Source organism: Bos indicus x Bos taurus, chromosome 16, assembly GCF_003369695.1.
Source record: "Bos indicus x Bos taurus breed Angus x Brahman F1 hybrid chromosome 16, Bos_hybrid_MaternalHap_v2.0, whole genome shotgun sequence".
Classification (NCBI taxonomy): domain Eukaryota; kingdom Metazoa; phylum Chordata; class Mammalia; order Artiodactyla; family Bovidae; genus Bos; species Bos indicus x Bos taurus.
Window position 1 is genome coordinate 72,490,350 of NC_040091.1, and position 24,883 is coordinate 72,515,232.

The following is a 24,883-nucleotide window of genomic DNA, read 5'->3' on the forward strand; positions in this document are numbered from 1 at the left end:
TAAAGAAAGCTGAGCGCCGAAGAATTGATGTTTTGAACTGTGGTGCTGGAGAAGACTCTTGAGAGTCCCTTGGACTGCAAGGAGATCCAACCAGTCCATCCTAAAGGAGATCAGTCCTGGGTGTTCATTGGAAGGACTGATGTTGAAGCTGAAACTCCAATACTTTGGCCACCTGATGTGGAGAGCTAACTCATTGGAAAAGACCCTGATACTGGGAAAGATTGAAGGCAGAAGGAGAAGGGGACGACAGAGGATGAGATGGTTGGATGGCATCACTGACTCAATGGACATGGGTTTGGGTGGACTCTGGGAGTTGGTGATGGACAGGGAGGCCTGGCGTGCTGCGGTTCATGGGGTTACAAAGAGTCAGACACGACTGAGCGACTGAACTGAACTGATAGCTGATATGGCTATGTAACTCTGCTCCAGCCAATGGGAAAGAGAGAGAGTTCTGTATAAACCATCCAGATCAGGTCTGCAGAAGAAAGTACCTGCTCTGCACTCTCTTCTCTGTCACTCTTCCCACAAGCAGATACACACGGAGGATGTGTGGGTCAGCTTGGACCAAGTAGATTAGATCAGCACCCTAGGGGATGACAGTGACTAAAAAGCATGAACTGGGCTGATGGATGATGATGTTGTCAAATGGTCTGTCAAACGAAAGGCAATCTTCCATGGCTTTGTATTTGATGGTATATTTGTCTCTTTGTTTTAGGACCTTTGTTGTTTAATCACTCGGTTGAGTCGGTTCCTCTGTCTATTGGATTTTGCAAGGAAGAACACTGGAGTGGATTGCCGTTTCCTTCTCCAGGGGATCTTCCTGACCCAGAGATTGAACCCGCACCTCCTGCATTGGCAGGTGGATTCTTTCCTACTGAGCCGACTGGGAAGCCCAATAGGACCTTAACATGTACCTGACTATTGCACCTACTGTGTGCCTAGCTGTATTTTCGGTGGCAGGATGACCAGAGAATCAAAAAGACATGAGTCTTTGACCTTATAAATCTACATGTCTACCTATGAGGATTCAACTGCTATCATGAATGGAAGAAAAGATGACAAGTGAAGAATTCTTTAGGAGCAAGAACAAACTCTCACAGGGGAACTCATTTTTTTATGCAATATGATTAGATCAGTATAAAAATATTCATACTCTGTTACACTGATAGTTTAGAGCAAGATGTTTTAATACATGCCACTTCATAATTATAGATGATTAATTATATTAATTTATTTTTCAATTAAATATTTTATAAAACAGTGTCATGACAGCTAAGATTGTCAAGGTAATAAATATTTTTATAAGGTCCCAGAAGGCTATTTCTGAATTTTGTTTCTCTTGGTGCCTTCCTATTTTTTTTTTCCTGGGCATTCTGAGAGCTCTCATGAAACTGGGGGTTAAAAGGGTAGGCCCTTTAGAGATAAAAGCTACTATTTGTAGTCTACAAATAGGTAATTAGAAAACAACTCCTCTTTTCAAGGTTCTGAGCCAAAGTTGTAAACAATCTTTAGCAACAGGTTATCAACACAGTTAATGAACTCCTTGCCTGGCAAGCCTGTGATTCCTCCTTGGTCCTCTCCCAGTTCAACTGTGTATGGAGATAGATAGGCTCTAAGAGAGCTGGAGCCTGGACTAAACCAACAGGAAGGTAAGAATTTTCTAGTTGGTAAATAATATTTATTAAAGGAATGGTGGTAGGCAAAATAAACTCCAAAAGACACAAGAATCAGTTTCATACTAACATAGGCTATCAGCATTGAAGTATTCAGGTGACATGCATTTGCTGTAGTTTGAATATATTCAGTTTTGCTGTAGAAGACACAAATACAAGCAGGATAGGGGAGACTCCTTATAAGAAGTATTAACACAGAGAGCAAGCTTCTGAAATACGGGCAAAACTCACAGGCTCTGTTAACTATAGATAATAGGTAAGGAAGTAACTTGAGAGACACAAGCAGAATTCAGAAGATGTGGTAAATGTGGATAATAACTAAGTTAATCACTTGCAAGATATGCTCAAGACAGAATGAACAGAAAATAGGACAGAACAAATGACTATTAGCTATAGAAAGGGACAGAAAGCCTAAGCTATGATCAAGTCACCTCTGGGCTGACAGCTCTGCCACCCATGTGTTCTATGTAAGAAATGCAGATAAAATCTGTATCTAGTAGACTAACTGCAAGTTTCTATGGTGGCCAGGAGGATGCCTTCCCCTGCATGTCCCCCATAAAACCAGTATGGCCCTGGGAACCCTTGTTCAAATCTCAGCTTCTGTCCCTGTTACCAGGCCATAATTAGGGAACGCTACTAGAGCAGAAATAGTGTAAGACTGGACATAAGGACAGTATGTCCACTGGGATCCACACAGCGTGGTCCTGCCTCCTGTACTTACTGGTATCCTATCCTAAGAGTGTTCTCCTACCTTATCTTGCTCCTCTTACTTCTTGCTTTATATCTGAAATAGCTTAACACACACACACACACACACACACACACACACATATGCACTCACACATACACACACCAGGGTAATCTGAGCATCTTAATTCAGTCTGTTTTGAGTCCTCTGAGATTGCTTGCCTGGTGGTGTACTTGGAGGGAACCAATGCTTCAAAGTAATTTCCCACACTATGATTCAGGTGAAGAGGGGCAATGTAGCAAAGCTTTTTAGAGCACTGTTTTTACAGTCAGGTATACCTGGGTTTGAATTACATTCAAGATCTGCTTATACTTGGGCAAACTGCTTAATTCTCTGAGTTTTAATGTTTTCTTTTCTAAAATGGAAATAACAACTTCCTGAAGGTGATGTTGTTAGAATTAAATGAGCTGACTGTGTAAAAATTACAGCAAAATTCCTAGGACAATTGGTGATAGCTATTACTGTTGTTAGTTCCACAATCCAGGTTTCATTGTTAACTTCTTGGCTAGCTATATAGTTTCCAAGTCTATAAAACAGTTATCTCAAATTTGCTCAGGTATAGAACATGGAGAAATATTCTTTGTGGAAAATCATGAAATACTGCTATATTAAACTTATAATACCAATATAGAATTTTAGATACTATATAATAATATTAGAAATAGTAGAAAAGTAATAACAGATAAAAAGTGTCCTTAGAAATTTTTATGTAAGAAAAAATTTAAGGAAATTGTATTCAGAGCTCTACTTTCATTATCTTATTTTGGCAATAGATAAAAATTCACCTAGTAAGAACACTGACAGCCTGCAGTATCATGAAATGTTGTATGAGGCAAAACTTGTAAAGACTTGCAATCTAGAAGAACGTAAATACTGCCTTATGAAAACCTCTAGATTACCTTTACAGTTTCCATCATCATAGGAAGATCAAAACAAATCCTTTTTAGAACATGGGAAGACTTCAAAAGTATAACACACCTATTTTTATTGCCGTTTTCACATTTTCTGCTCCACAAAGAGGAACTCTTAAAGCACAACCAGCCAATCACTCTGAATGCATGATGCCATGAATTCAAACTTCATGGTAAAGCTGAGCATCACTTATCCCTTCCACATTCCAGAGAGTGAAACTGCAAACAATATTCTGTACGGTTTGTAAAACATTAAAGGGAAACCTCCCAATAGTAAAAATATCTAAATTCAGTAATTTAAAAAATAAACACAAACATAAATAGGAACCTTAACATAAAAGAAATGGGTAATTCCAGAATATTTTATGTAAAATGCTAAACAAAAATTTTTTTAAACCCCAACAGAAGTTGAAATGTTGGGGAAGATACTTTTCAGCATCTTGTATATTGCTCTCAGTTTTATCAACCCATCCTTTTTTTGAGGGGGAGTTGAAGGATGGTTGGGACAGCCCTGAAAGGTCTGCTGGATAAAAACAGAAACCATAAGCCACAAAGGACACGACAGTGATAACACCTTCTGACCAGGAGGAGAAGCACAGGATTATTATCTTCCAAATAACATTAATTTTAAATATTCTATGTGCTTTTACTTACTTCAGGGCTCAGGACTGCAGTGCTGTCACTTGGAACATCTTCTTCATATCCTTTATTATGAAAACTTTCTATTTCATGACCTGTGCTTCCTTCACTCGGACACTTGTTATATGAGCATCTTGGACTGTTGCTGCAGTGGGAAAATTCACATTTACTGTCCCCAATTTCTGAGGGTGTGCATGAGAGGTGGGGAGAACCACTGTCATCCTGATATGGTGGTGGCTGCAATTCATCCAGTGGGGGTGTTCTTCTCATTCTCTGAATGCAGTTTCCTGATAATGATTAAGAATCTGGTCACTGTTTCCAATTAGCCTCAACATGCAGTATAGTCCACAATAATTGTAAATAACTTAAAAAAAACTGGATTAAAATGTTGTGGCAAGGTAATTACTAGATTTACTAATGAGTTTTCTTCTTCCCTGGTTCAGATGCAGAAATCAAATAATCTAGTTTCTCAATCCTCTCCTGCATAGTAAGATCAGGAAAAATAAGTTATGTACCAAGACACCCTGTTTCATATTATGAAAATGGGACAGCGATAAATACTAGTGAAATCAATGATTTATATAGGTCCATCTTTCAAAACAATCCTAAAGCATACAAACTTCAACTATTCCCTCGTGATCCGTGACTTCTCTAGTCACAATAGGTAGGTAAAACAAATATAAACCTCATTTATTTTCTTCAATTACTGAGATGAACTTAAACTAGCATTCACCTCAGCAGCATTGGAAACTAGGTTTTCCTGTCTAGCCGAGACCCAGAATCCTGAAATGAAGTGCACTGTGAATCGAGGCCTAATTCCCCGTGTGCTGTGCTTAGGCGCTCAGTTATGTCTGACTCTGCAACCCCATGGACTGTAGCCCGCCACCCACCAGCGAAGTCTGAAGTCTGCATTCCACCCTGTCTCCCTTATGAAGAGGTCACTCCCTGCTCCACCACATCCTGCATCAGGACTCCTAAAGTCCACTCTACCTTGTCTATAGTAGGCATCTCCAACTCCACATTTTCTCTCTCTCTTAAATTTTTAACTTTTACTTCAATGATTTACCTAAATAACAGAATAAGCAGGTCTGTGAACAGGACAGAGGTGGGGACAGGCGGGTATGTTAGGAAATAAGAGTTCACCATACAACTCAGGGATAGCTAAATCTGTGCAAATAATTCTTGGACATAATATCAGATATAAAACTTAAACATAGCTCAGTTTTTCCTTTGATGGACTGTCACTCTGCTTTCTCGAAAGGAACTCTGGAAAATAGGTCATTTGTATTTCTTATAATGGAGAAATGTTCAACAGGTCTTCCGTTCTTGCTAAGATAGAAAAGCTTCTTGCTAAGACAGAAAAACTTTACGTAAGAACTATAAAACTCATTTAAAAATTACCATGATGTCTGGTTCAAATGAAAAACACTGATCTGCATGAACTTAGCACAGATTTACACATTTGATCAGAAGTCCTAATTTTGGAAAAAGAAATTAAATGTGTCATCTAGTGAGTCTAACATACCAGGGTTAGGAAATAAACACAACATAGAAAAATTAATGACTTAAGTTGAAACTAAATTTGAGGAGATAGATTGGAAGTAGTAGCCAAGAAGACACAATAAATCAGATTTCAGCATGGGGCTTCCAGGAAAGCTACTGTTTTCCTGACAAAGCAGCAGACTTAACTTGCATGTCCCTTTTGCCCAGTGGCCTTTCCCCTTTCTCCTGCTTTAGAGGCGTAGCACTCGTAACCATGAAGTAACAAGCATGAGAATGAAAACTAAGGATGATGAAGAAGGATCTGAAGAATCACTAAGTAGCTACCTCCAAAACTTCTTGATGTCTGAGACAAATAAATCCCTATTTGGAAAAAACCAACCAACAAACAAAAAAAAAACCCCACAAAAACGACTTCCTTGGCAGTCCAGTGGTTAAGACTCCAAGCTTCCGTTGCAGGGGGCATGGGATCAATCCCTGGTCAAGGAACTAAGATCCCACATGCTGCATGGCACAGCCAACCCCCACCCACCCCCCATCTCCAAAACAAAATCCCCCCAAACTTGATATCTGAATTTTCTTTTGTTTCTAAATATATTCTCTGGTAGTTTTTAAACTGACATCTTCTCTCCCTTTAAAAATGTTTATTTAACCAGTCACTGAATTATAAATTAAATTGTAATACCTAAATATTTACTATAACATGAAGTCAATTAAAAAATTCCCAACATAGTAGTTCTAAGAATCAGCATACCACTTTTTCCTTTATCTTAATTTTTTTAAAAAGAGAGATGATCTTTCCCAGATGTCTTTTATTAATAGCATACTATCCCATAGGTCTCACTGGACAGAACTAGGTCACATGTCTATTTCTAAACCCACCTGTGGTAGGGAGGATGTGATTACCATAACTGGCTTAACCCGAAGCCTTCAAATTGAAGCTAGGGATAGGATACATCTCACTGCTCATATCTATATGGAAAAGAGTAGATGCCACTCAATGAATTAAAAAAAAGGACTGGGAACAAGACAAGGATTCTGACTCTCATTACTTTTATTCAGCATGGTACTTCAAGTCCTAGCCATAGAAATTAGGCAAGAAAAGAAAGACATCCAAATTGGAAAGGAAAAAGTAAAACTATCTGTATTGGCAATGACATATTATATATAAAAAACCATAAAGAGTCCACAAAAAAAACATTTTAGAACTAATAAACATAATCAGTAAAGCTGCTGGATACAAAATCAATGTAAAAATCAGTTGTGTTTTTATCAACTCACATGAATTATCATAAAAATAAGGGGAAAATTCCAATTACAATTGTATGTAAAGGATCCACCTGCCAATGCAGGAGACATGTGAGACATACATTTAACCCCTGGGTTGGGAAGATCCCCTGGAGAAGGAAATGGCAACCCACTCCAGTATTCTTGCCTAGGAATTCCCATGGACAGAGGCGCCTGGTGGGCTACCATCCATGAGGTCGCAAAGACTGAGGCACGACTGAGAACCAGCATGCACAAGCATGCACCAAGGAATAAATTTAACCAAAGAGCTGAAACACCTTTACTCTAAAGACTATAAGACACTGATGAAAGGAACTGAAAAACACACAAATAAATGGAAAGATATTCTGTGTTTATGGACTGGAAGAATATTGTGAAAATATTCACACTATCCAAAGCAATCTACAGATTCAACGCAATAGCTATCAATATTCCAATGGCATTTTTTCCCCACAGAAATAGAAAAAACAACCCTAAAATTTGTATGGAAACACAGAAGATTTCAAATAGCCAAAGAGATCTTGAAAAAGAAGGAAAAAGTGGGAAGTATCAAACTTCCTGATTTGAAAGTATAATACAAATCTACATTAATCAAAACAGAATGTTACTGGCACAAAAGCAGACACATTGTCCAACATAACAGAGAGCCCACGAGTAAACCTACATATGTATGGTCAATTAATTTATGACAAAGGAGCCAAGAAAATACAATAAGGAGAAGATAGTCTCTTTAATACATGGTGATGGGAAAACTGGACAGCCATATGCAAAAGAATGATACTGAACTAGTGTCTTGCATCATATACATAAATCAACTTGGAATGGATGAAATACTTGAATATAAGAACTGAAACCATGAACTCATACAAGAAAACATAGTGTGTAAGCTCCTTGACATTGGTCTTCACAATGTTTTACATCTGACACCAAAAGTAAAGGCAATAAAAGCAAAAATAAGCAAGTAGGGTTACATAAAACTAAATAGCTTCTTCACTGCAAACAATCAACAAAATTAAAAGTCAACCTACAGAAGGGTGGAAAATATTTACAAATCACGTATCTGGTGAGGTGTTAATATCCAAAATACATGAAGAACTCACAACTCAGTGAAACACCTAACAATCTGACTGAAAAATGGGTTGAGAAACTAAAAAACATCTTTGGAAACAAGTTGTTTTCCAAAGAAGACATGCAAATGACCAACAGAAACATGAAAAAGTTTTCAAATCACTAATCATCAGAGAAATGCAAGTTATTCGCCATGAAATATCAACTCACACCTGGCAGAACGGCGATTATCAAAAAGCCGAGAGATAACTAGTGCGGGGTAGGATGTGGAGAAGGGGGAATCCTTGCACACCACTGGTGGGAGTGTGAACTGCTGAAACCACTATGGAAAACAATACGGAGATTCCTCAAAAGTGAAAATTGAACTCATATATGATCCAGCAATTGTACTTCTCTGTACTTCTCTGGAGGACATGAAATCACTATACTGAAAAGATACCTGCATTTCCATATTCACTCAAGTATTATTTGTAATAGCCAAGACATGGAAACAACTGAAGTGCCCATCAATGAATGAATGGATAGAGATACTGTGGTTTAGACAGACAATGGACTATATTCAGCCATAAAAGAAAAGTTGCCGTTTGTGACAACAGGGACGGACCTTGAGGCCAATAATGTTAAGTGAAGTAAGTAAAAGAAAAAGATAAATGCTGTATGATGTCACGTATACATAGAATCTTAAAAATAATGAATTCATGGGTATGGAGAACAGGTTGGTGGTAGGCAAAAAATGGCAGGGTTGGGGGTAGGAGAAAGGGAGGAAGGTGGAAAAAGGCACAAACTTCCAGTCACAAGATAAATAAGTCCCGGGACGCAGTTCACAGTGTTGACTATACTTAATAATCTGCACTGTATATTTAAAATTTGCTGAGAGTAGAATAAAAATAGATAAAAGTTCTTATCAGGAGAATAAATGTACAACTATGTAAAATGATGTTAACTAAGCCCATTGTGATAATCACTTTGCAATACTTACATATTATCAAACCATTATGTTGTACATCTTGGAATAACACAAAGTTATATGTTAATTAAATCTCCATAAAATTAGGAAAAGTAAAAAAATGACTCAGTGTTTTCCTTCCAAAAACTTATACACTTTGGGAGTACAAAAACATGCACACATTAAACAAAACAAAAAAGTGGATGCCTAAAGGTGCCAGGAAGGAGGAATATAAAGGATCCTTGCTTTTCTTATCCATCAGTCTAGCAATTGATTTCAGTCTCCATTTTTATTAGAAAAAAAAATCTTCTCTTTATGTGGGTCCATTTCCACTTTTAATATTCCTTTTCTGAACTTCCTTTTGATGCGACCAGCACATACAGTTTCCGTCTGGTAATTGCATTATACCTCACTTCCTTTGGCTTACTCTTTCACTTATCAAGTCCCTGTCTAGCTGCCACCAACTGTGGTACTTACACAGCTGACCTCCAGTCATCTGAATCTTATTTAGAGTTAGTGTCACTGTGGTCCAAAGACTAAGGCATAAGTTATCCCAAAGAAGTTTACTGATATATAAAGATTCTAAGTCGGAGAAGGCAATGGCACGCCACTCCAGCACTCTTGCCTGGAAAATCCCATGGACGGAGGAGCCTGGTAGGCTGCAGTCCATGGGGTCGCTAAGAGTCGGACACGACTGAGCGACTTCATTTTCACTTTTCACTTTCCTGCACTGGAGAAGGAAATGGCAACCCACTCCAGCGTTCTTGCCTGGAGAATCCCAGGGACGGGGGAGCCTGGTGGGCTGCCGTCTATGGGGTCGCACAGAGTCGGACACAACTGAAGCGACTTAGCAAATTAGCAAAGATGCTAAGTAGGCTCTATGGGTTGATTTCAATATTGTTTCTGGATTTGAGAGAAACAACTTTAAAGCTGTGAAGTGGAATATATAAAATATTTTGGAATACATATATATATATATAAACATTGGGATTTATAAATTATGTAAGTTTATATAATTATATATTATTGTATAAATCCTCAAAGCTTTGAATATAATTACCACACTTTTCTCTTTTTCATTTTACTCTTGCATTTTACTTTTCAAAGTGAAGAAGGCCAAATGTATCTGGAATTTAAATTTCATTGAAAAGATACAGCTATGAGGATTTCTTCTTTAACTCTCTGCAATAGTATCTTTCTTCCTCTAGCTGTTAACTGCTTTTCACTATCTACATAGTGTAAGAACTTGGCTTAAATTGAATTGATGTTGGAAAAATTTTAAGACAATTGTTTTATAAAATAGCACAATTTATGTCAGAGTTGTTAGATTACACTATAAACATCCAGCCTTAGAAAGAAATTTTTTGTGGGGCTATCAAATACCAGAATGATAATGCCATACTCTTACTTTATTCCTCATTTTACAACCCAATTTCATACTCTGTTTTATGGAAATGATATAAAAGGGTTCATGCATGAATATATTTTAAGCATTTTAATTTTCCATTTGCATATTGCACAGCACCTAGAAAACAAGACAAAGTATCTTCCTACTTTAAGAAAAAAACAGGATGCATGCGTATCTGGAATATGACCTGTAGGTCTCAACACTATGTTTTAAGACACTGGTTTTCAAAGTTTGGCAACTGCAGCTCTAAAAAGAGGTGAATATTCAGCATTTGTAGAATTCATACCTCTTTTCAGATGCCTGTGGAAATCTGCTAAAATTTACCATATACTGGGTGATAACTTAAGGCTCAACACATTTCACAAAACTGGGGGTGTAAAGGGGATGTTTTCAAACCACAGTGGAATTAAATTAAAAATCAGAAACAAAAATATAATAAAATGTATAGAAATCTAGATAAAACAGCTAGAAATTTAGATAAACTTCTAAACTGCCCATGGATTAGAGGAGAAATCACAACAGAAATTAGAAAATACATTGAGGATATAATGAGGATAAAAATAATCCATATAAATACTTGCGGAATGTGGCTAAGAAGGACAGTTACAGGCCTAAGTGCATATACTGGGGAGGGCAGGGGAGAGAGGAAGGTTGAAAATCATAATCTGAGTACCCATTTCAAGACGTTTTACAAACAAACAAATGAAATTCAAAGGAAGTAGGAAGAATGAAAGGAGCAGAAATCAAAAATAGAAAACATGCATACAAAACAATACATACAATAGAAAAGCATTAGCAAACCAAAGGAGAAGGAAATGGCAATCCACACCAGTATTCTTGCCTAGAGAATCCCATGGACAGAGGAGCCTGTTGGGCTGCTGTCCGTGGTGTCGCACAGAAGTCGGACACGACTGAAGCGACTTAGTATGCATGCATGCATTGGAGAAGGCAATGGCAACCCACTCCAGGTTCTTGCCTGGAGAATCCCAGGGACCGGGGAGCCTGGTGGGCTGCTGCCTATGGGGCCGCACGGAGTTGGACACAACTGAAGCGACTTAGCAGCAGCAGCAGCAAATCAAAATAAAATCCATTGAGAACACTAATAAAATTGATAAGATGCTAGAAGAGACTAGTCAAGAAGAAAAAGAGATGGCATAAATTATTAATCTCAAGAATAAAAAAGAGGACTTCATTTCAAATCCTTGACACATTAAAAAGACAGCGAGCTTTCCCTCTGTTCTCCCCTTTTTGGAAACTTGTCAGTCCCGAAGCTATTCAGTGGGCAGAGGGAGGCAGCGGTCTGCCCTGCTGGTGGCACCAGAAGCTGCACGGGCCAGAGCCATGTGTCAGAGCCCAAGGAGGGCAGAGGGGGCATCCGCACACGGGGCAGTGCCATGCAGCATGACGGAGTCCAGTCTGGGTGAAGCTGGGTGTGTTGGGTGAGCACAGCACAGGGAGCCAGAGCCTCAACAGGGTACGTGGGTTCCCCATGGAAAGGAAGCCTAGCCCGGGCAACAGAGCCCAGAGTGAGGAGTGTGTCCACAATGAGGGAAAGGGCCAGAGCTGGGGGAGAACCAGGGAAAAAACTGGAACAAACCCTGTGATGCTGGATTAACATGAAAAGTATCAGTGTGAGCTCAGGTGTTTAGTAGTAGGCAGAAATAGAGTGTAAATATGCATATAACGTGTACACACACACACACATTCTTGAGTATCCTGGCTCTGTCCACAGCTTAAGAAAAACCCTTTGACAGCAACAAGCATACCTAAGTGCTCCAATCCTGGCTTCTCAATCAGTTCTTCACTAAAGGAATCAGGACTCCATGAAGAAATGGCTAATTCCAGGGCTGAGGAAAGGAAAATATAAGCCAAGCCTAGACAAGCTTCTTGTGTTGAGAGTAAGAACACACTCAAAGAATGATAAGGTCATGTCAAAAGGACAAAGAAGCCAGCTTCAAGGGGGTCACACTGACCAAATCTCACTAACAATTTGAGCTTCTAAATAAATAAATAATCACAATAATGGATCATAAGACACAGAGGAAAAGAGGAAACCATGAGTCCATCTAGACATAAACAAACAAAAATAAACTGGAAGAACTTTGAGAACATAGGTCATTTTTATAGTTAGAGATGCATTCTCATGAAGGACTTAATTATCAAGAGTAATTTAGTGAAGAAGCCTAGTAGACACCTCCTTAATGATGAGATCAAAGGGAACCTTCTGAGTAATGGAATAAATCAAAATTGTGCATCAGCCGCTAAGATGCAATGAGAGGAATACGGCACCACTTCCAGCTAGAGGTGCGTAACCTGAATCTCATCATGAGGAATATCAGACAGACTCGGATATCCAACAAAAAGTGTAACAGTCAAAAGGGGAATGACTGAAGCACTATTCTAGACTAAAGGAGACGAGCAAGAAAAGGTAACTAAATGCAAGACAAGATTTTGAATTTGATCCTTTTGCTATAATAACATTATTTGCACAAATGTTGACCTTGAGTAGGTTCTGAGAATTAAATGGTGATAATATGTCAAAATATCAATATTAGTGCCTTAATTTTGATGGTTACATTAAGGCTATGCAAGAGAATATTCTTGCTTGTAAAAAATATACACTAACATATTTGAGGGTGAAGAAGCAACCCATTTACCCTTAAATGGTTTAAGGTGGAAAAAAGGACTATAAAGTTTTGCTACAAATGCAGGATGGATTTAACATTAGAAAATGAATCTATCAAAGTCATTGCATTGAAAGAATAAAGGTTAAAAGTAATGTGATAATTATAATAGATTTAAAAAATTCATATAATTAATTATCCAATTTTGATAAAAGATTTCTGTGCAAATGAGGAATAGAAGGCAATTTCCTTTAACTCACAAAAGGTATCTTTGAAAGTCCTCTGTGCATGCATGTGTGTGAAGTCACTTCAGTCATGTCTGACTCTTTGTGACCCTATGGACTGCAGCCTGCCAGGCTCCTCTGTCCATGGGATTCTCCAGGCAAGAATACTGGAATGGGTTGGCATGCCTTTCCCCAGGGGATCTTCCCAACCCAGGGAGCGAACCCATGGCTCCTGCACTACAGGCAGATTCTTTAAACATCAAATTTACTGGTAAAATGTTGAAAACTTTACCTCTGAGATCAAGAATGAGACAAAGATGCCTATTATCATCAGTTCTATTCAACAATGTACCAGAAAGGTGAAAAGACAACGCTCAGAATGGGAGAAAATAATAGCAAATGAAACAAGGGACAAAGGACTAACCTCCAAAATATGCAAGCAGCTCGTGTAGCTCAATATCAGAAAAACAAACAACCCAATCAAAAGATAGGCAGGCCAATTCAGGTTAACGCATATCAAAAACCATCACAGTATTATAATTATCCTCCAATTAAAATAAATTAAATAATTTTGAAAAAAGTAGGCAGATGTTCAAGCAGACAGTTCACCAAAAAAGGCATACATATGGCTAATAAACACATGAAAAGATGCTCAATATTGCTCATTATCAGAGAAATGCAAATCAAAACTTCAGTGAAATAATCACCTCACATCGGTCAGAATGGCCATCATCTTGTAGATGTTTGACAGAACACAACAAAATTCGGTAAAGCAATTATCCTTCAATTAAAAAATAAATAAAGTGACAAAAAAAAAATCTACAAACAATAAATGCCTGAGAGGGTGTGGAGAAAAGGGAACCATCCTGCACTGCTGGTGGGAATGTAAACGGACACAGCACTATGGAGGACAGGACGGAGGCTCCCAAAAAAGCCGGGAATAAAGCTACTATATAACCCAACAATCCCACTACTGGGTGTAAACCCTGAGAAAATCATAATTGAAAAAGACAAATATACCCCAGTGTTCACTGCAGTACTATTTACAATAGAAATAGAAATACAGTGGAAGCAACCTAGACGTGTATAAACAGATGAATGGATAAAGAAGCTGTAGTACATATATATAATGGAATATTCAGTTCAGTTCAGTTGCTCAGTCGTGTCCAACTCTTTGTGACCCCATGAATTGTAGCACGCCAGGCCTCCCTGTCCATCACCAACTCCTGGAGTTCACCCAAACTCATGTCCATTTAGTCGGTGATGCCATCCAGCCATCTCATCCTCTGTCATCCCCTTCTCCTCCTGCCCCCAATCCTTCCCAGCATCAGAGTCTTTTCCAATGAGTCAACTCTTCGCATGAGGTGGCCCAAGTATTGGAGTTTTAGCTTTAGCATCAGTCCCTCCAAAGAACACCCAGGGCTGATCTCCTTCAGAATGGACTGGTTGGATCTCCTTGCAGTCCAAGGGACTCTCAAGAGTTTTCTCCAACACCACAGTTCAAAAGCATCAATTCTTCAGCGCTCAGCTTTCTTCACAGTCCAACTTTCACATCCATACATGACCACTGGAAAAACCATAGCCTTGACTAGACGGACCTTTGTTGGCAAAGTAATGTCTCTGCTTTTGAATACGCTATCTGGGTTGGTCATAACTTTCCTTCCAAGGAGCAAGTGTCTTTTAATTTCATGGCTGCAATCACCATCTGCAGTGATTTTGGAGTCCCCAAAAATAAAGTCTGACACTGTTTCCACTGTTTCCCCATCTACTTCCCATGAAGTGATAGGACCAGATGCTACTCAGCCATAAAAAGGAAGGCATCTGAGTCAGTTCTAATGAGGTAGATGAACTGAGAGCCTATTACACACAATGAAATAAGTCAGAAGGAGAAAACCAAATATTGTTTATTAACACATATATATGAATCTAAAACTATGGTACCGATGAACCTATTTGCAGGGCAACAGTGGAGACACAGACCCAGAGAACAGACTTATGGACACGGCAGGGAAGGAGGGGCTGGGACGAACGGAGAGAGTAGCGTGGAAACATACACACTACCGTATGTAAATGGACGGCCAGTGGGAACTTGCTGTGTGGCTCTGGGCGCTCCACTGGTGCTCTGTGACGACCTAGAAGGGTGGGATGGGATGGGAGGGGAAGGGAGGTTCAAGACGGAGGGGACATATGAATACCTATGGCTGATTCATGTGGATGTATGGCAGAAACCAACATAATACTGTAAAGCAATTATCATTCAATTAAAAATAAATTTTTTAAAAAAGGAAAGACAACAATGTGCCGGAGGTCCTAGCCAATGGAATAAGCTGAGAAAAAGAAAGGGGTTGGAAAGAAAGAAATAAAACTGCTGTTATGCTCAAATGATGACTATGATATAACAGCAGTAGATAAAATCAAATGCTCAAGCTGGATTTAGAAAAGGCAGAGGAACCAGAGATCAAATCGCCAACATCCACTGCATCACTGAAAAAGCGAGAGAGTTTCAGAAAAACATCTACTTCTGCTTTATTGACTATGCCAAAGCCTCTGACTGTGTGGATCACAATAAACTGTGGAAAATTCTTAGAGATGGGAATACTGCTAGGCCACCTGACCTGCCTCCTGAGAAATCTGTACACAGGTCAAGAAACAATATTTAGAACTGGACATGGAACAGCCTACTGGTTTCATATCAGGAAAGGCGTATGTCAAGGCTGTTTATTGTCACCCTGCTTATTTAACTTATATGCAGAGTACCTCATGAGAAATGCTGGACTGGATGAAGCACAAGCTGGAATCAAGATTGCCGGGAGAAATATCAATAACCTCAGATATGCAAATGACACCACCCTTATGGCAGAAAGTGAAGAAGAACTAAAGAGCCTCTTGATGAAAGTGAAAGAGGAAAGTGAAAAAGTTGGCTTAAAGCTCAACATTCAGAAAATGAAGATCATGGCATCTGGTCCCATCACTTCATGGCAAACAGATGGGGAAACAATGGAAACAGTGAGAGACTCTATTTTTGGGGGCTCCAAAATCACTGCAGATGGTGATTGCAGCCATGAAATTAAAAGATGCTTACTCCTTGGAAGAAAAGCTTTGACCAACCTAGATAGCATATTGAAAAGCAGAGACATTACTTTGACAACAAAGGTCCATCTAGTCAAAGCTATAGTTTTTCCAGTGGTCATGTATGGATATGAGCGTTAAGACTATAAAGAAAGCTGAGCACCGAAGAATTGATGCTTTTGAAGTGTGGTGTTGGAGAAGACTCTTGAGAGTCCCTTGGACTGCAAGGAGATCCAACCAGTCCATCCTAAAGGAAATCAGTCCTGAATATTCCTTACAAGGACTGATACTGAAGCTGAAACTCCAATAATTTGGCCACCTGATACGAAGAATTGACTCACTGGAAAAGACCCTGATGCTGGGAAAGATTAAAGGCGGGAGGAGAAGGGGATGACAGAGGATGAGATGGTTGGATGGCATCACTGACTCAATGGCCATGAGTTTGAGTAAGCTCTGGGAGTTGGCGATGGACAGGAAGGCCTGGTGTGCTGCAGTCCATGGGGTCGCAAAGAGTCGGACATGACTGAGCAACTGAACTGAACACCAAATATCTAAAAATAAACTTCAGAAAACACCTTGCTGCTATTTTGGGGGTTTACTATCAGAATGCACACTCTGAAAGCCATTGGCAGAGTCTACACTTCGCCTTTCCAAGCAATGTCTATGTGCTAATAGGAGGGGCCAACTGGGAACTACTGCAGACTCCTTTCCTTAGCAACATGACATCTCAAAGCAGAGATTAGTCTTAGTCAGAGGCTTGAGGTGTGATGAAGGCCTCCACTAGTTTGGCCTCTACAAAAATTAATAGAATTGAAAAGTAATGGCAGATAACCGTAAACTGAACTAGAAGACGACATCAAGTGGTGCTGCCACTCCAGATGGAGCCATCTTACAGAGCAAATTAACGCAGCCTTGGTATTTGATACCTAGCTTTAATTTAGCAAATCCCTTTCCCTTCATAGCAATCCAGAGTGAACAAAAGTAACAGGTTATTTACATCTCATCTGGTGAGAACAGCAATACTTCTACCACCCTACTTCAGGGAAACATAGTAAAATATTCTTGTTCTCTGCCATGATCTGCTTTGCAGAGACCCTGGCTGCCTTCACATTCCAAACACTATCTCCTTGAACCTGTTCTAGAAGACAGCAAGCTATTAGGACTTAGAAGAGTAGAAGACTGGACAGATGAAATTTCTTGGTAAGTATACATGTGTGACGGAAGTGAGAACTAAATCTTAAGGAAATACAGGGGACTTGCCTCGTCAATCAAGTTCTTGAGGATCCAGGGTTTAGCTGGAATATTCCTCCCAAGGTCAAAGAGAATTTGCTACCCCTTGTCTGCTTGACACTAGGGAGACAAAAATTTGGTTGGCCTCTTTGAACTTGAAAAGCAGCACATTCCACAACTGAGTGTATAGATCTGATACTTTTATAAGGTAAAATCAAAAGCTATTAGCTTTGAGCGGCACCCAGAGCAAGGTAAAGCTCTGCAGGTGATCCAGGTACAGTGGATAAACTCTACTCTTGACCTTTAAGATTCAGCAAACCAGACGGTCCTCCAACAACTGTAGTAGGTCATGATGCTTTAAAGTGTCACTGAGAAGTTCTGATGGTACGCTGGCACTGGAGGCCTTGTGATTTTTTTTTTGCATCTCCAAACACATTTTATTAGAAGACACAGATTAGATTATTTTTGTACCATGCCTTAAAACCCTAATCTTTCTTGCTTTATTTCCCTGATAGCTTGAAATAATTTCTTATTTAAACCAAACTTCACATGTAGCTACTGACTTTGTAACAGTACAATCTTATTCAGTGCATCTGAGTAGAAAATAATTTGTTGTTCAATCTACTTTTCTTATTCATTACTAAGAAAGAATTAATTGAATTAATCTGAATTAATCTGAATATAATTGCGAATTTCTATTTCTCCTTTGCTTCAAGTCTACTGAAACTGCTATTCAGGACTGTTATATCTTCTTGATGAACTGCCTCAAACTGTTGTGGAAATGTCTCTCTTTATCCCTGGTAAGAATACTTATTCTAAAATATTTTTTGATATTAATATATAGCCTCCTCAGCTTTCTCTGAGTTAATGTTTGCGTGGTAGGTATATCATTTTTTCCTATCCCTTAACTTATAAATTATCTATGATTTTATATAAAAATTAGGTTTCTCATATACATGTATATTTGGATATTATTTTTATATATATAGTTTTGCTTTAAAAAACTCATATGACAATCTTTGCCTTTTAATTGGCATATTTAAATCATTTAGATTTAGTGTAATTATCAAAATCAAGAACTGACAAGCTTTCTCTAACAGACCACACAGAATAAACAGTTCAGACTTTGTAGGCCACACATAGTGTCTAGCTCACATTCTTTGTGTGTGTTTATGAGTTTTATAATACTTTGGAACTATAACAATGTTATATAAATACAATAGAATATTATTCAGCCATAAAAAGGGATTAAATTCTGCTATTTTCTATGACATGAATGACATGAAAGAATCTTAAAGACATTGTGTTAAGCAAAATAAACCAGACAAAAGAGGACAAATATTGTATGCCTCCATTTATATAAGTTACTTAGAGTTGTCAACTCATGGAGACAGAAAGGATAAGGTGACAGAAAGGTGACTGGCAGGAACTTGGGGGAGTGGAGAATGGAGAATTATAGTTTAATGGGTACAGAGTTTTAGTTTGGGAGGATGAAAAAGGATGGATGGTGGTGATGGTTGTGCAACAATGTGAATTTACTTAATGTCACTGAAATGTACATTTAAAACATTTAAAAAGTAAATTTTGTCATATATATTTTTCATAATTAAGAAAAATGTAAAAATCATTTCAAACACACAGGCCATACAAAAACAGGCTGCGTGCCAAATTTGCTTCATGGGGTATAGTTTACCTGTACCTCATCTCTATGTTTGAGTCAAATCTACCCTCCTATAATCTGTTTATTTGCCCTAATTATTCTTTGCTATTGTTGAATTATTGAAAAATTGCTGAATTGTTTAAAAAAATTATTCATTTTTATTCTTTCTGACTTCTTTTGCATTGAGTACTTTTATGATTCAATTTTCTCTCCACTATTAGCTTACTGGCCATCAGTTCTGTTTTATTTTCCAGTGGTTCTTCTAGGATTTACAATATCTATCTATAACTTGAGAAAAATTATCTTCAAATAATTTCATATATACTATAAAAATCTTACAATAGAATACATCTCCTTCGACTTTTTGTGTTATTTTCATATATTTTTACTTCTACATACATACTTAGGGTCTACATAGTAATCAATATTAATCATGACTCTAAATTACCACTAAAGATACAAATAAGTTACATATGAAATACAAATCAGAACGATTTCCATTAAAAAATTAAAGAATTCTCATGCTTAAGGAATAAATTCCATTATCTTTGAGGAATATAGATAGCTTGTGACATACAGCATTCATATTACATCAGAGATGCAACAAATCTATTACAAGTATAGCTGACTTTATTTCCAAGTGCAAATTCTAGATATCTGGTACTTCTCATCTCCAACATTTTATAGGCTCCTAAAATTTACATGTTTATGTCAATCAGCATATAAAATAAGCTTATAAGTAAATGAAAGTAAAAAATTAATATAACTGAATTACAAAATCTTATCTGCTACATTTCCCATTGTATTTTTTATTCATATAAAAGAAGATAATAGAAGATTTTTTTCACATGTCTGAGTTTTAATTCAATCATTAATCTGAAATAATAAATTTTAGTTTATTTGCCTGATTTGATGTATAAACCAGAAAATACAATGTAAGTACTATATATGCAAATGTTATGCTCTGATACTACAACACATACCAAATATTTAATTTTAAAATCAGCTTAAGCCTTGTTGAGTTTATATATTACATATTTTGCCATGAATAATCTGGTGAGAAATTTTTATATTTGTTTTATGAAATGGATAAAAAACAATGTTCTTAGAAAGACAAAAGAGTAATTCAGTTCTCGCCTGAAAAATATACATAGATTTACACAGGATGATGTTAAAAGTGTAGCTGGAGGTGGGGGTGTGGGTTATATACTAATAAAGACAAGAATGAGAACAACTAATTAGCTTTTACTTATGACATAAACTGGGGATGTGATCTCAATTCTTTGAGAATAAAACAATAAGGCAGATTTCATTACCATTTTGTGTTAAAAGACTTCAGGCATTCTGAGGATTTTTATTTTTTTCATTTTTATAACATCAAGTAACCAGACACTTCAAAAATAGATGGTTGAAACAGTAGCAATTCAGGATTATGAAGCAGTTAAGTGCTTCACAATGTTGATGTAATATAGCAATTATAGACCTTTGTAATTCAGCAAAAAGGCTTTGTTTTCTTTTATTCATATTGAAACTATACAATAATAATGCCTCCTTATTTTCACAGAAAAGGGCTCATTTTTTTAAAAATTTGCATTAGTGTTTTGACCATTGTTATGAACTCACCATTTGAAATTTATTATTTTGTAACTAAAAATAAAATGAAGCACTAAGGGGGAAAAGGTTGTATAATGTTAGAATTTTGATTAGCAATCACAGCTGCACCAGAATTAGTTTCTATAGCAACAGGAAGAAATAATGTGTTGAATTGCAATGCAATACAAGATTATTCTTTACAGATTGCAATTCAAAAGGAAATCTTTAAAGAATTTTGTCTTAAAAGAGTTATTAATCTTTTATCCACCATAATTCTCCAACAGAAAATACTTAATTATTCTAGTCTACCTTTCCAGAGTCCTATTTTAATTCATTCAAATGTTACATGATCCAAAAAAGATTGAAAATTTAATATACCTGAACAATAAGAATTTTGGCTACTGTCTTATATGCATTTTAAAATAAAAATTTATGGACTCATTCTCACACATTGTATAGATAGAAAGTATGTTTGCTAGGTACATTGGAATCTATAAGAAAAGCCTGAAGGGTGCTGTTTTGAATAAACTATGTTGGAAGGATAAGAATTAAAAATAATAAACAAATTTCACATTTGTATCTATATGAAACTAAGCCTACTTTTTATCAATGTGTACTCACAGGTTCAAATTATGATTAAGAAACTATACTACCATGAGTATTCAAAGCATACACCTGCTTACTTTTGTAAGAAAAAAAACAATCATCAAATTCCAAATGCTGCCCATACTATTTCTAACACTGAAAAATATTACTTCACTGCATCCTTTCCAGCCATAGCTATTTTTGGAAACTAATTAAAAGCATATGCCTGAACCTTTTATGTATTTTGCCCTTATAATGAGACCTATTACTGTGGCTTACTCTATCCATCTGAGTTTCAAAGTATCTTTGGAGTTACCATGGATACCAGTGACAAGCATTCTCCCACAACTGCTTTATGTGTCTCATCAAACACAAGAAAAACTGACATGGCAGGAATCAGGCCATCTAGATAGTATGAATTTCTAATTATTTGTACTATTATTCATTGTTTTTTTAAAAATGGAAAAAAATTTTAAGTAAACAAACCAGATGACCAGGAAGTTATTTTTGAAACTCTGAGTAGATATCAGGGCTTCCCTTATGGCTCAGCTGGTAAATCAAATCACTGGACAAAAAATAAAAGGTATTATAAAAGAAAAGGTACAAATACTAAAATAAACCAATACAATAGCCCATCAGTGATTCATAGGGCCCAAAGTGAAAGCTGGACTTAGGTTAAGAACATTTTAAATTAGACTAAAGAATGTCTCATATGGACATTTATAAATATAGCCCACAATAAAAAATTTCAGAACTCATTTACAAGAACATGTAGAATGTCTTAACTGCCACCTTGTAACCAAAACATTATTGCAAAATAGAATAGAACGTGTATTATCAGCAAAATTACCAATAAAAATTATTTGGAAAATGTAAGAAATCATCTCCTTTGTCTATACTTTTTTCTTTCTTATTGTAGCAATCAAATTTTCTTGAAAAATTAAAATCTTTCACTACGTAAAATATATTTTTTAAAAAATCAAGAATTTAAAATCAAACTCTATTTCTAGCAAGGAACAATTTCAGCATCTCCTTTTGTAAATTATATTAAAAAAATAGTGTAAGTAGGTAAGGGGTGGTGCGGTAGACTTCTTATACAGTTATATAATTTTATTTTTAAAGACAAAAGTATATATACACAGTTTCATTCTCTTCAGAGGATATAAGTTGCAAGAATTATTAAATATGGGCAGATATGTCATTTAATGAAAGTTTAATTACTCTAAATTTTATGATTAGGATACATCGACTTAGTAATACACATATTATTCCAATTATAAGGACATTTAATCTAGAAATCATATAGAAACATAAACACAATTTTTTTTTACCTAACAAATGAATGTATGATTTACTGAAGGAAAGCTCCTGAATTTATAAGTAGCCAATATAATATAGAAATTCAGTCTGATATAATGAATTCTACACACAAGTTTCAAGTCAAATTTCATAATGCCTCAATTTCTCCATCTGTAGAGGGGGAGACCATCTTCTGTAGTTACTGAAAGATTATGAAAGTTTCTGAATAGAAATCATAAAAACAGTTAAAGAAAATGAAATTACTTGGTTTAAATCAGAGTTCACTGAGGGAAAAATAATACACCTCTGAAATTCTTATAAGGATTCACAGTAAACATTTAATACCTGTTTCCTTTACCACTAATGACTATAGTAAAAGTCTGTGGAAAAAATTATACTGACACTATCCTTGTTGAATTTAGGTGAATAGCAGAGAAAATTTATCTACCTAAATCAGTTTCTCTCATGATTGCCACAGGAGACCCAAAGCCATGTTCTGTCGAGTGGTTTCGGGAAATAATATGTAGACCCACACTGAAAAGCACCCACCTGATTTCAACAGGTCTCCTCAACAGGCTCACATATAATGAAGTGTAAACCACTTAAAATGGACTTCCCCGGTGGCTCAGCAGTAAAGAATCTGCCTGCAATGCAGGAGACACAAGTTCAATCCCTGGGTTGGGAAGACCCCCTAGAGAGGGAAATGACAACACACTCCAGTATTCTTGCTTGGGAAATCCCATGGACAGAACAGCCTGGCAGGCTACATGAGGTCTTAAATAAGCTGGACACGACAGCTACTGAACAACAACTTAAAACAGAGCAATTCCAAGTTTACCTATCTTTCTCTATTAGGAAATGATAAATGTATTTATTTTGGTACCGATTTTGTGCTAGGCACTGAAACTCCATTGGCCCCCAGAAGAAAACCTAATTTGCTTTTATGTCAGAGATAAGGAGAAAAAGAATACTAAACAGGGAGGGAGAAAATCTGAGTTTGAAACTGTGCTCTACTACTAAGAAGCTAAGTAAGCATGTATACTCTGGGCCTGTGTGTATAAATGGAAGAAAATGAATTTATGATGTAAAAGACCTTTATAATTTAAAAAAAAAAAAAAAAGATCCTTGTGATTTTACTATGAATCCAAAACATTTAACAGTTTCATTTTGGAACTGAAATAAAGTAAGGGATTAATTTTCTTAAAGTGAAAATTGCTAAAGATGTGATGAATTGTAAGAGAAAATTGGACTAGACTTCTACTTTCTTGACGTCTATTTGCTCAAAACTAGTTTTACCTTTTGATATTTGAGATGTAGACCTTCCTGGATAACTACATAGCTTTCAAGATCCTATCTGGCTTTGAGATTCCAGAACTAAATACATGTTTATTGCACAATACAAAAGGAGATGGAAAGCATGTCAAGAAAAGTTATAGGTAAAGGTTAAAAAAGGAAAAGAATAAAAAACATTTTGCCCTCCTAAGAAGATGACATTTATATCAAGAAATGTAAGTGATCATTACATACTGCAGATTGTAGATCTCAGAAATAATTTCAACTTTAATGGGACCAATGTTTTGTTGCTGTATTTCTAAATTCCTAAACCTTGTTTATAATGTTTACAAATATCCTCTTTTCTAAGGATATTTCTAGAGACACAGATGCCATCAAATAGAGAGACCATCACAAATTTATGAACACTACATGATGTCCCTAAAAATCACATCAGGATGAAGGCAAAAAAAAAAAAAAAAAGAAAAAGCAGCATAGAAAAAGTGGAGTGAGTAGACAAAAGAACATGGCAGAAATAAATTCAAACATATGAATAACTGTAATAAGCTTTACAATAAACATATAGGAAATATATAATATAATATTTACTACAGTTTTTGAGTCCGTTCCCTGAATACTATAAAAATGAAGAGATACAGACAGTTAATACAACATAATGATAGATGGGATGATTTACCAAAACGTATAAATCCGTAAATATGTTAGTCCCTGAAAACATAAATTTAAAGTAATTTAAGAAAAACTGAGAGAATTCCAAGAGAAAAATCTGTTAACAGTCAAAGATATAACACATCTCTTAATGATTGAAAGGCAAAGCAGACACTCATTAGAGAAATGAAAAGTCAAAACCACAATGAGTTAAGATACAGTATTACCTCACACCTATCAGAATGACTATCATGGGAAAGACCACCGATAACAACAATTATTGAGGATGTGCAGAAAAGGAAACCCCAGTACACTGTTGATGGGAAGGCCAACTGGCGCAGTGAAAATGGGGAACAGTATGGAAATCCCTCAAAAAAACAAACAAGAGAACTACTATATGATACAGCAGTTCTACTCCTGCATATATATCCATAGAATATGAAAACACTAATTCAAAAGACACATGCAACCCAATGTC

At 36.7% G+C, this 24,883-nt stretch overlaps 1 protein-coding gene across 2 annotated transcripts in view; it reads right to left on the reverse strand.

Annotated features, from left to right (window-relative positions):
- Positions 1-24,883, reverse strand: part of SYT14 (synaptotagmin 14) — a 207,026-nt gene that overhangs the window by 71,697 nt on the left and 110,446 nt on the right. For both annotated transcript variants that reach the window (XM_027565692.1, XM_027565691.1), the window contains exon 5: positions 3,987-4,258. In XM_027565692.1, coding sequence (XP_027421493.1) covers positions 3,987-4,258 — 272 coding nt within the window. The remainder of the gene's footprint in view (positions 1-3,986; positions 4,259-24,883) is intronic.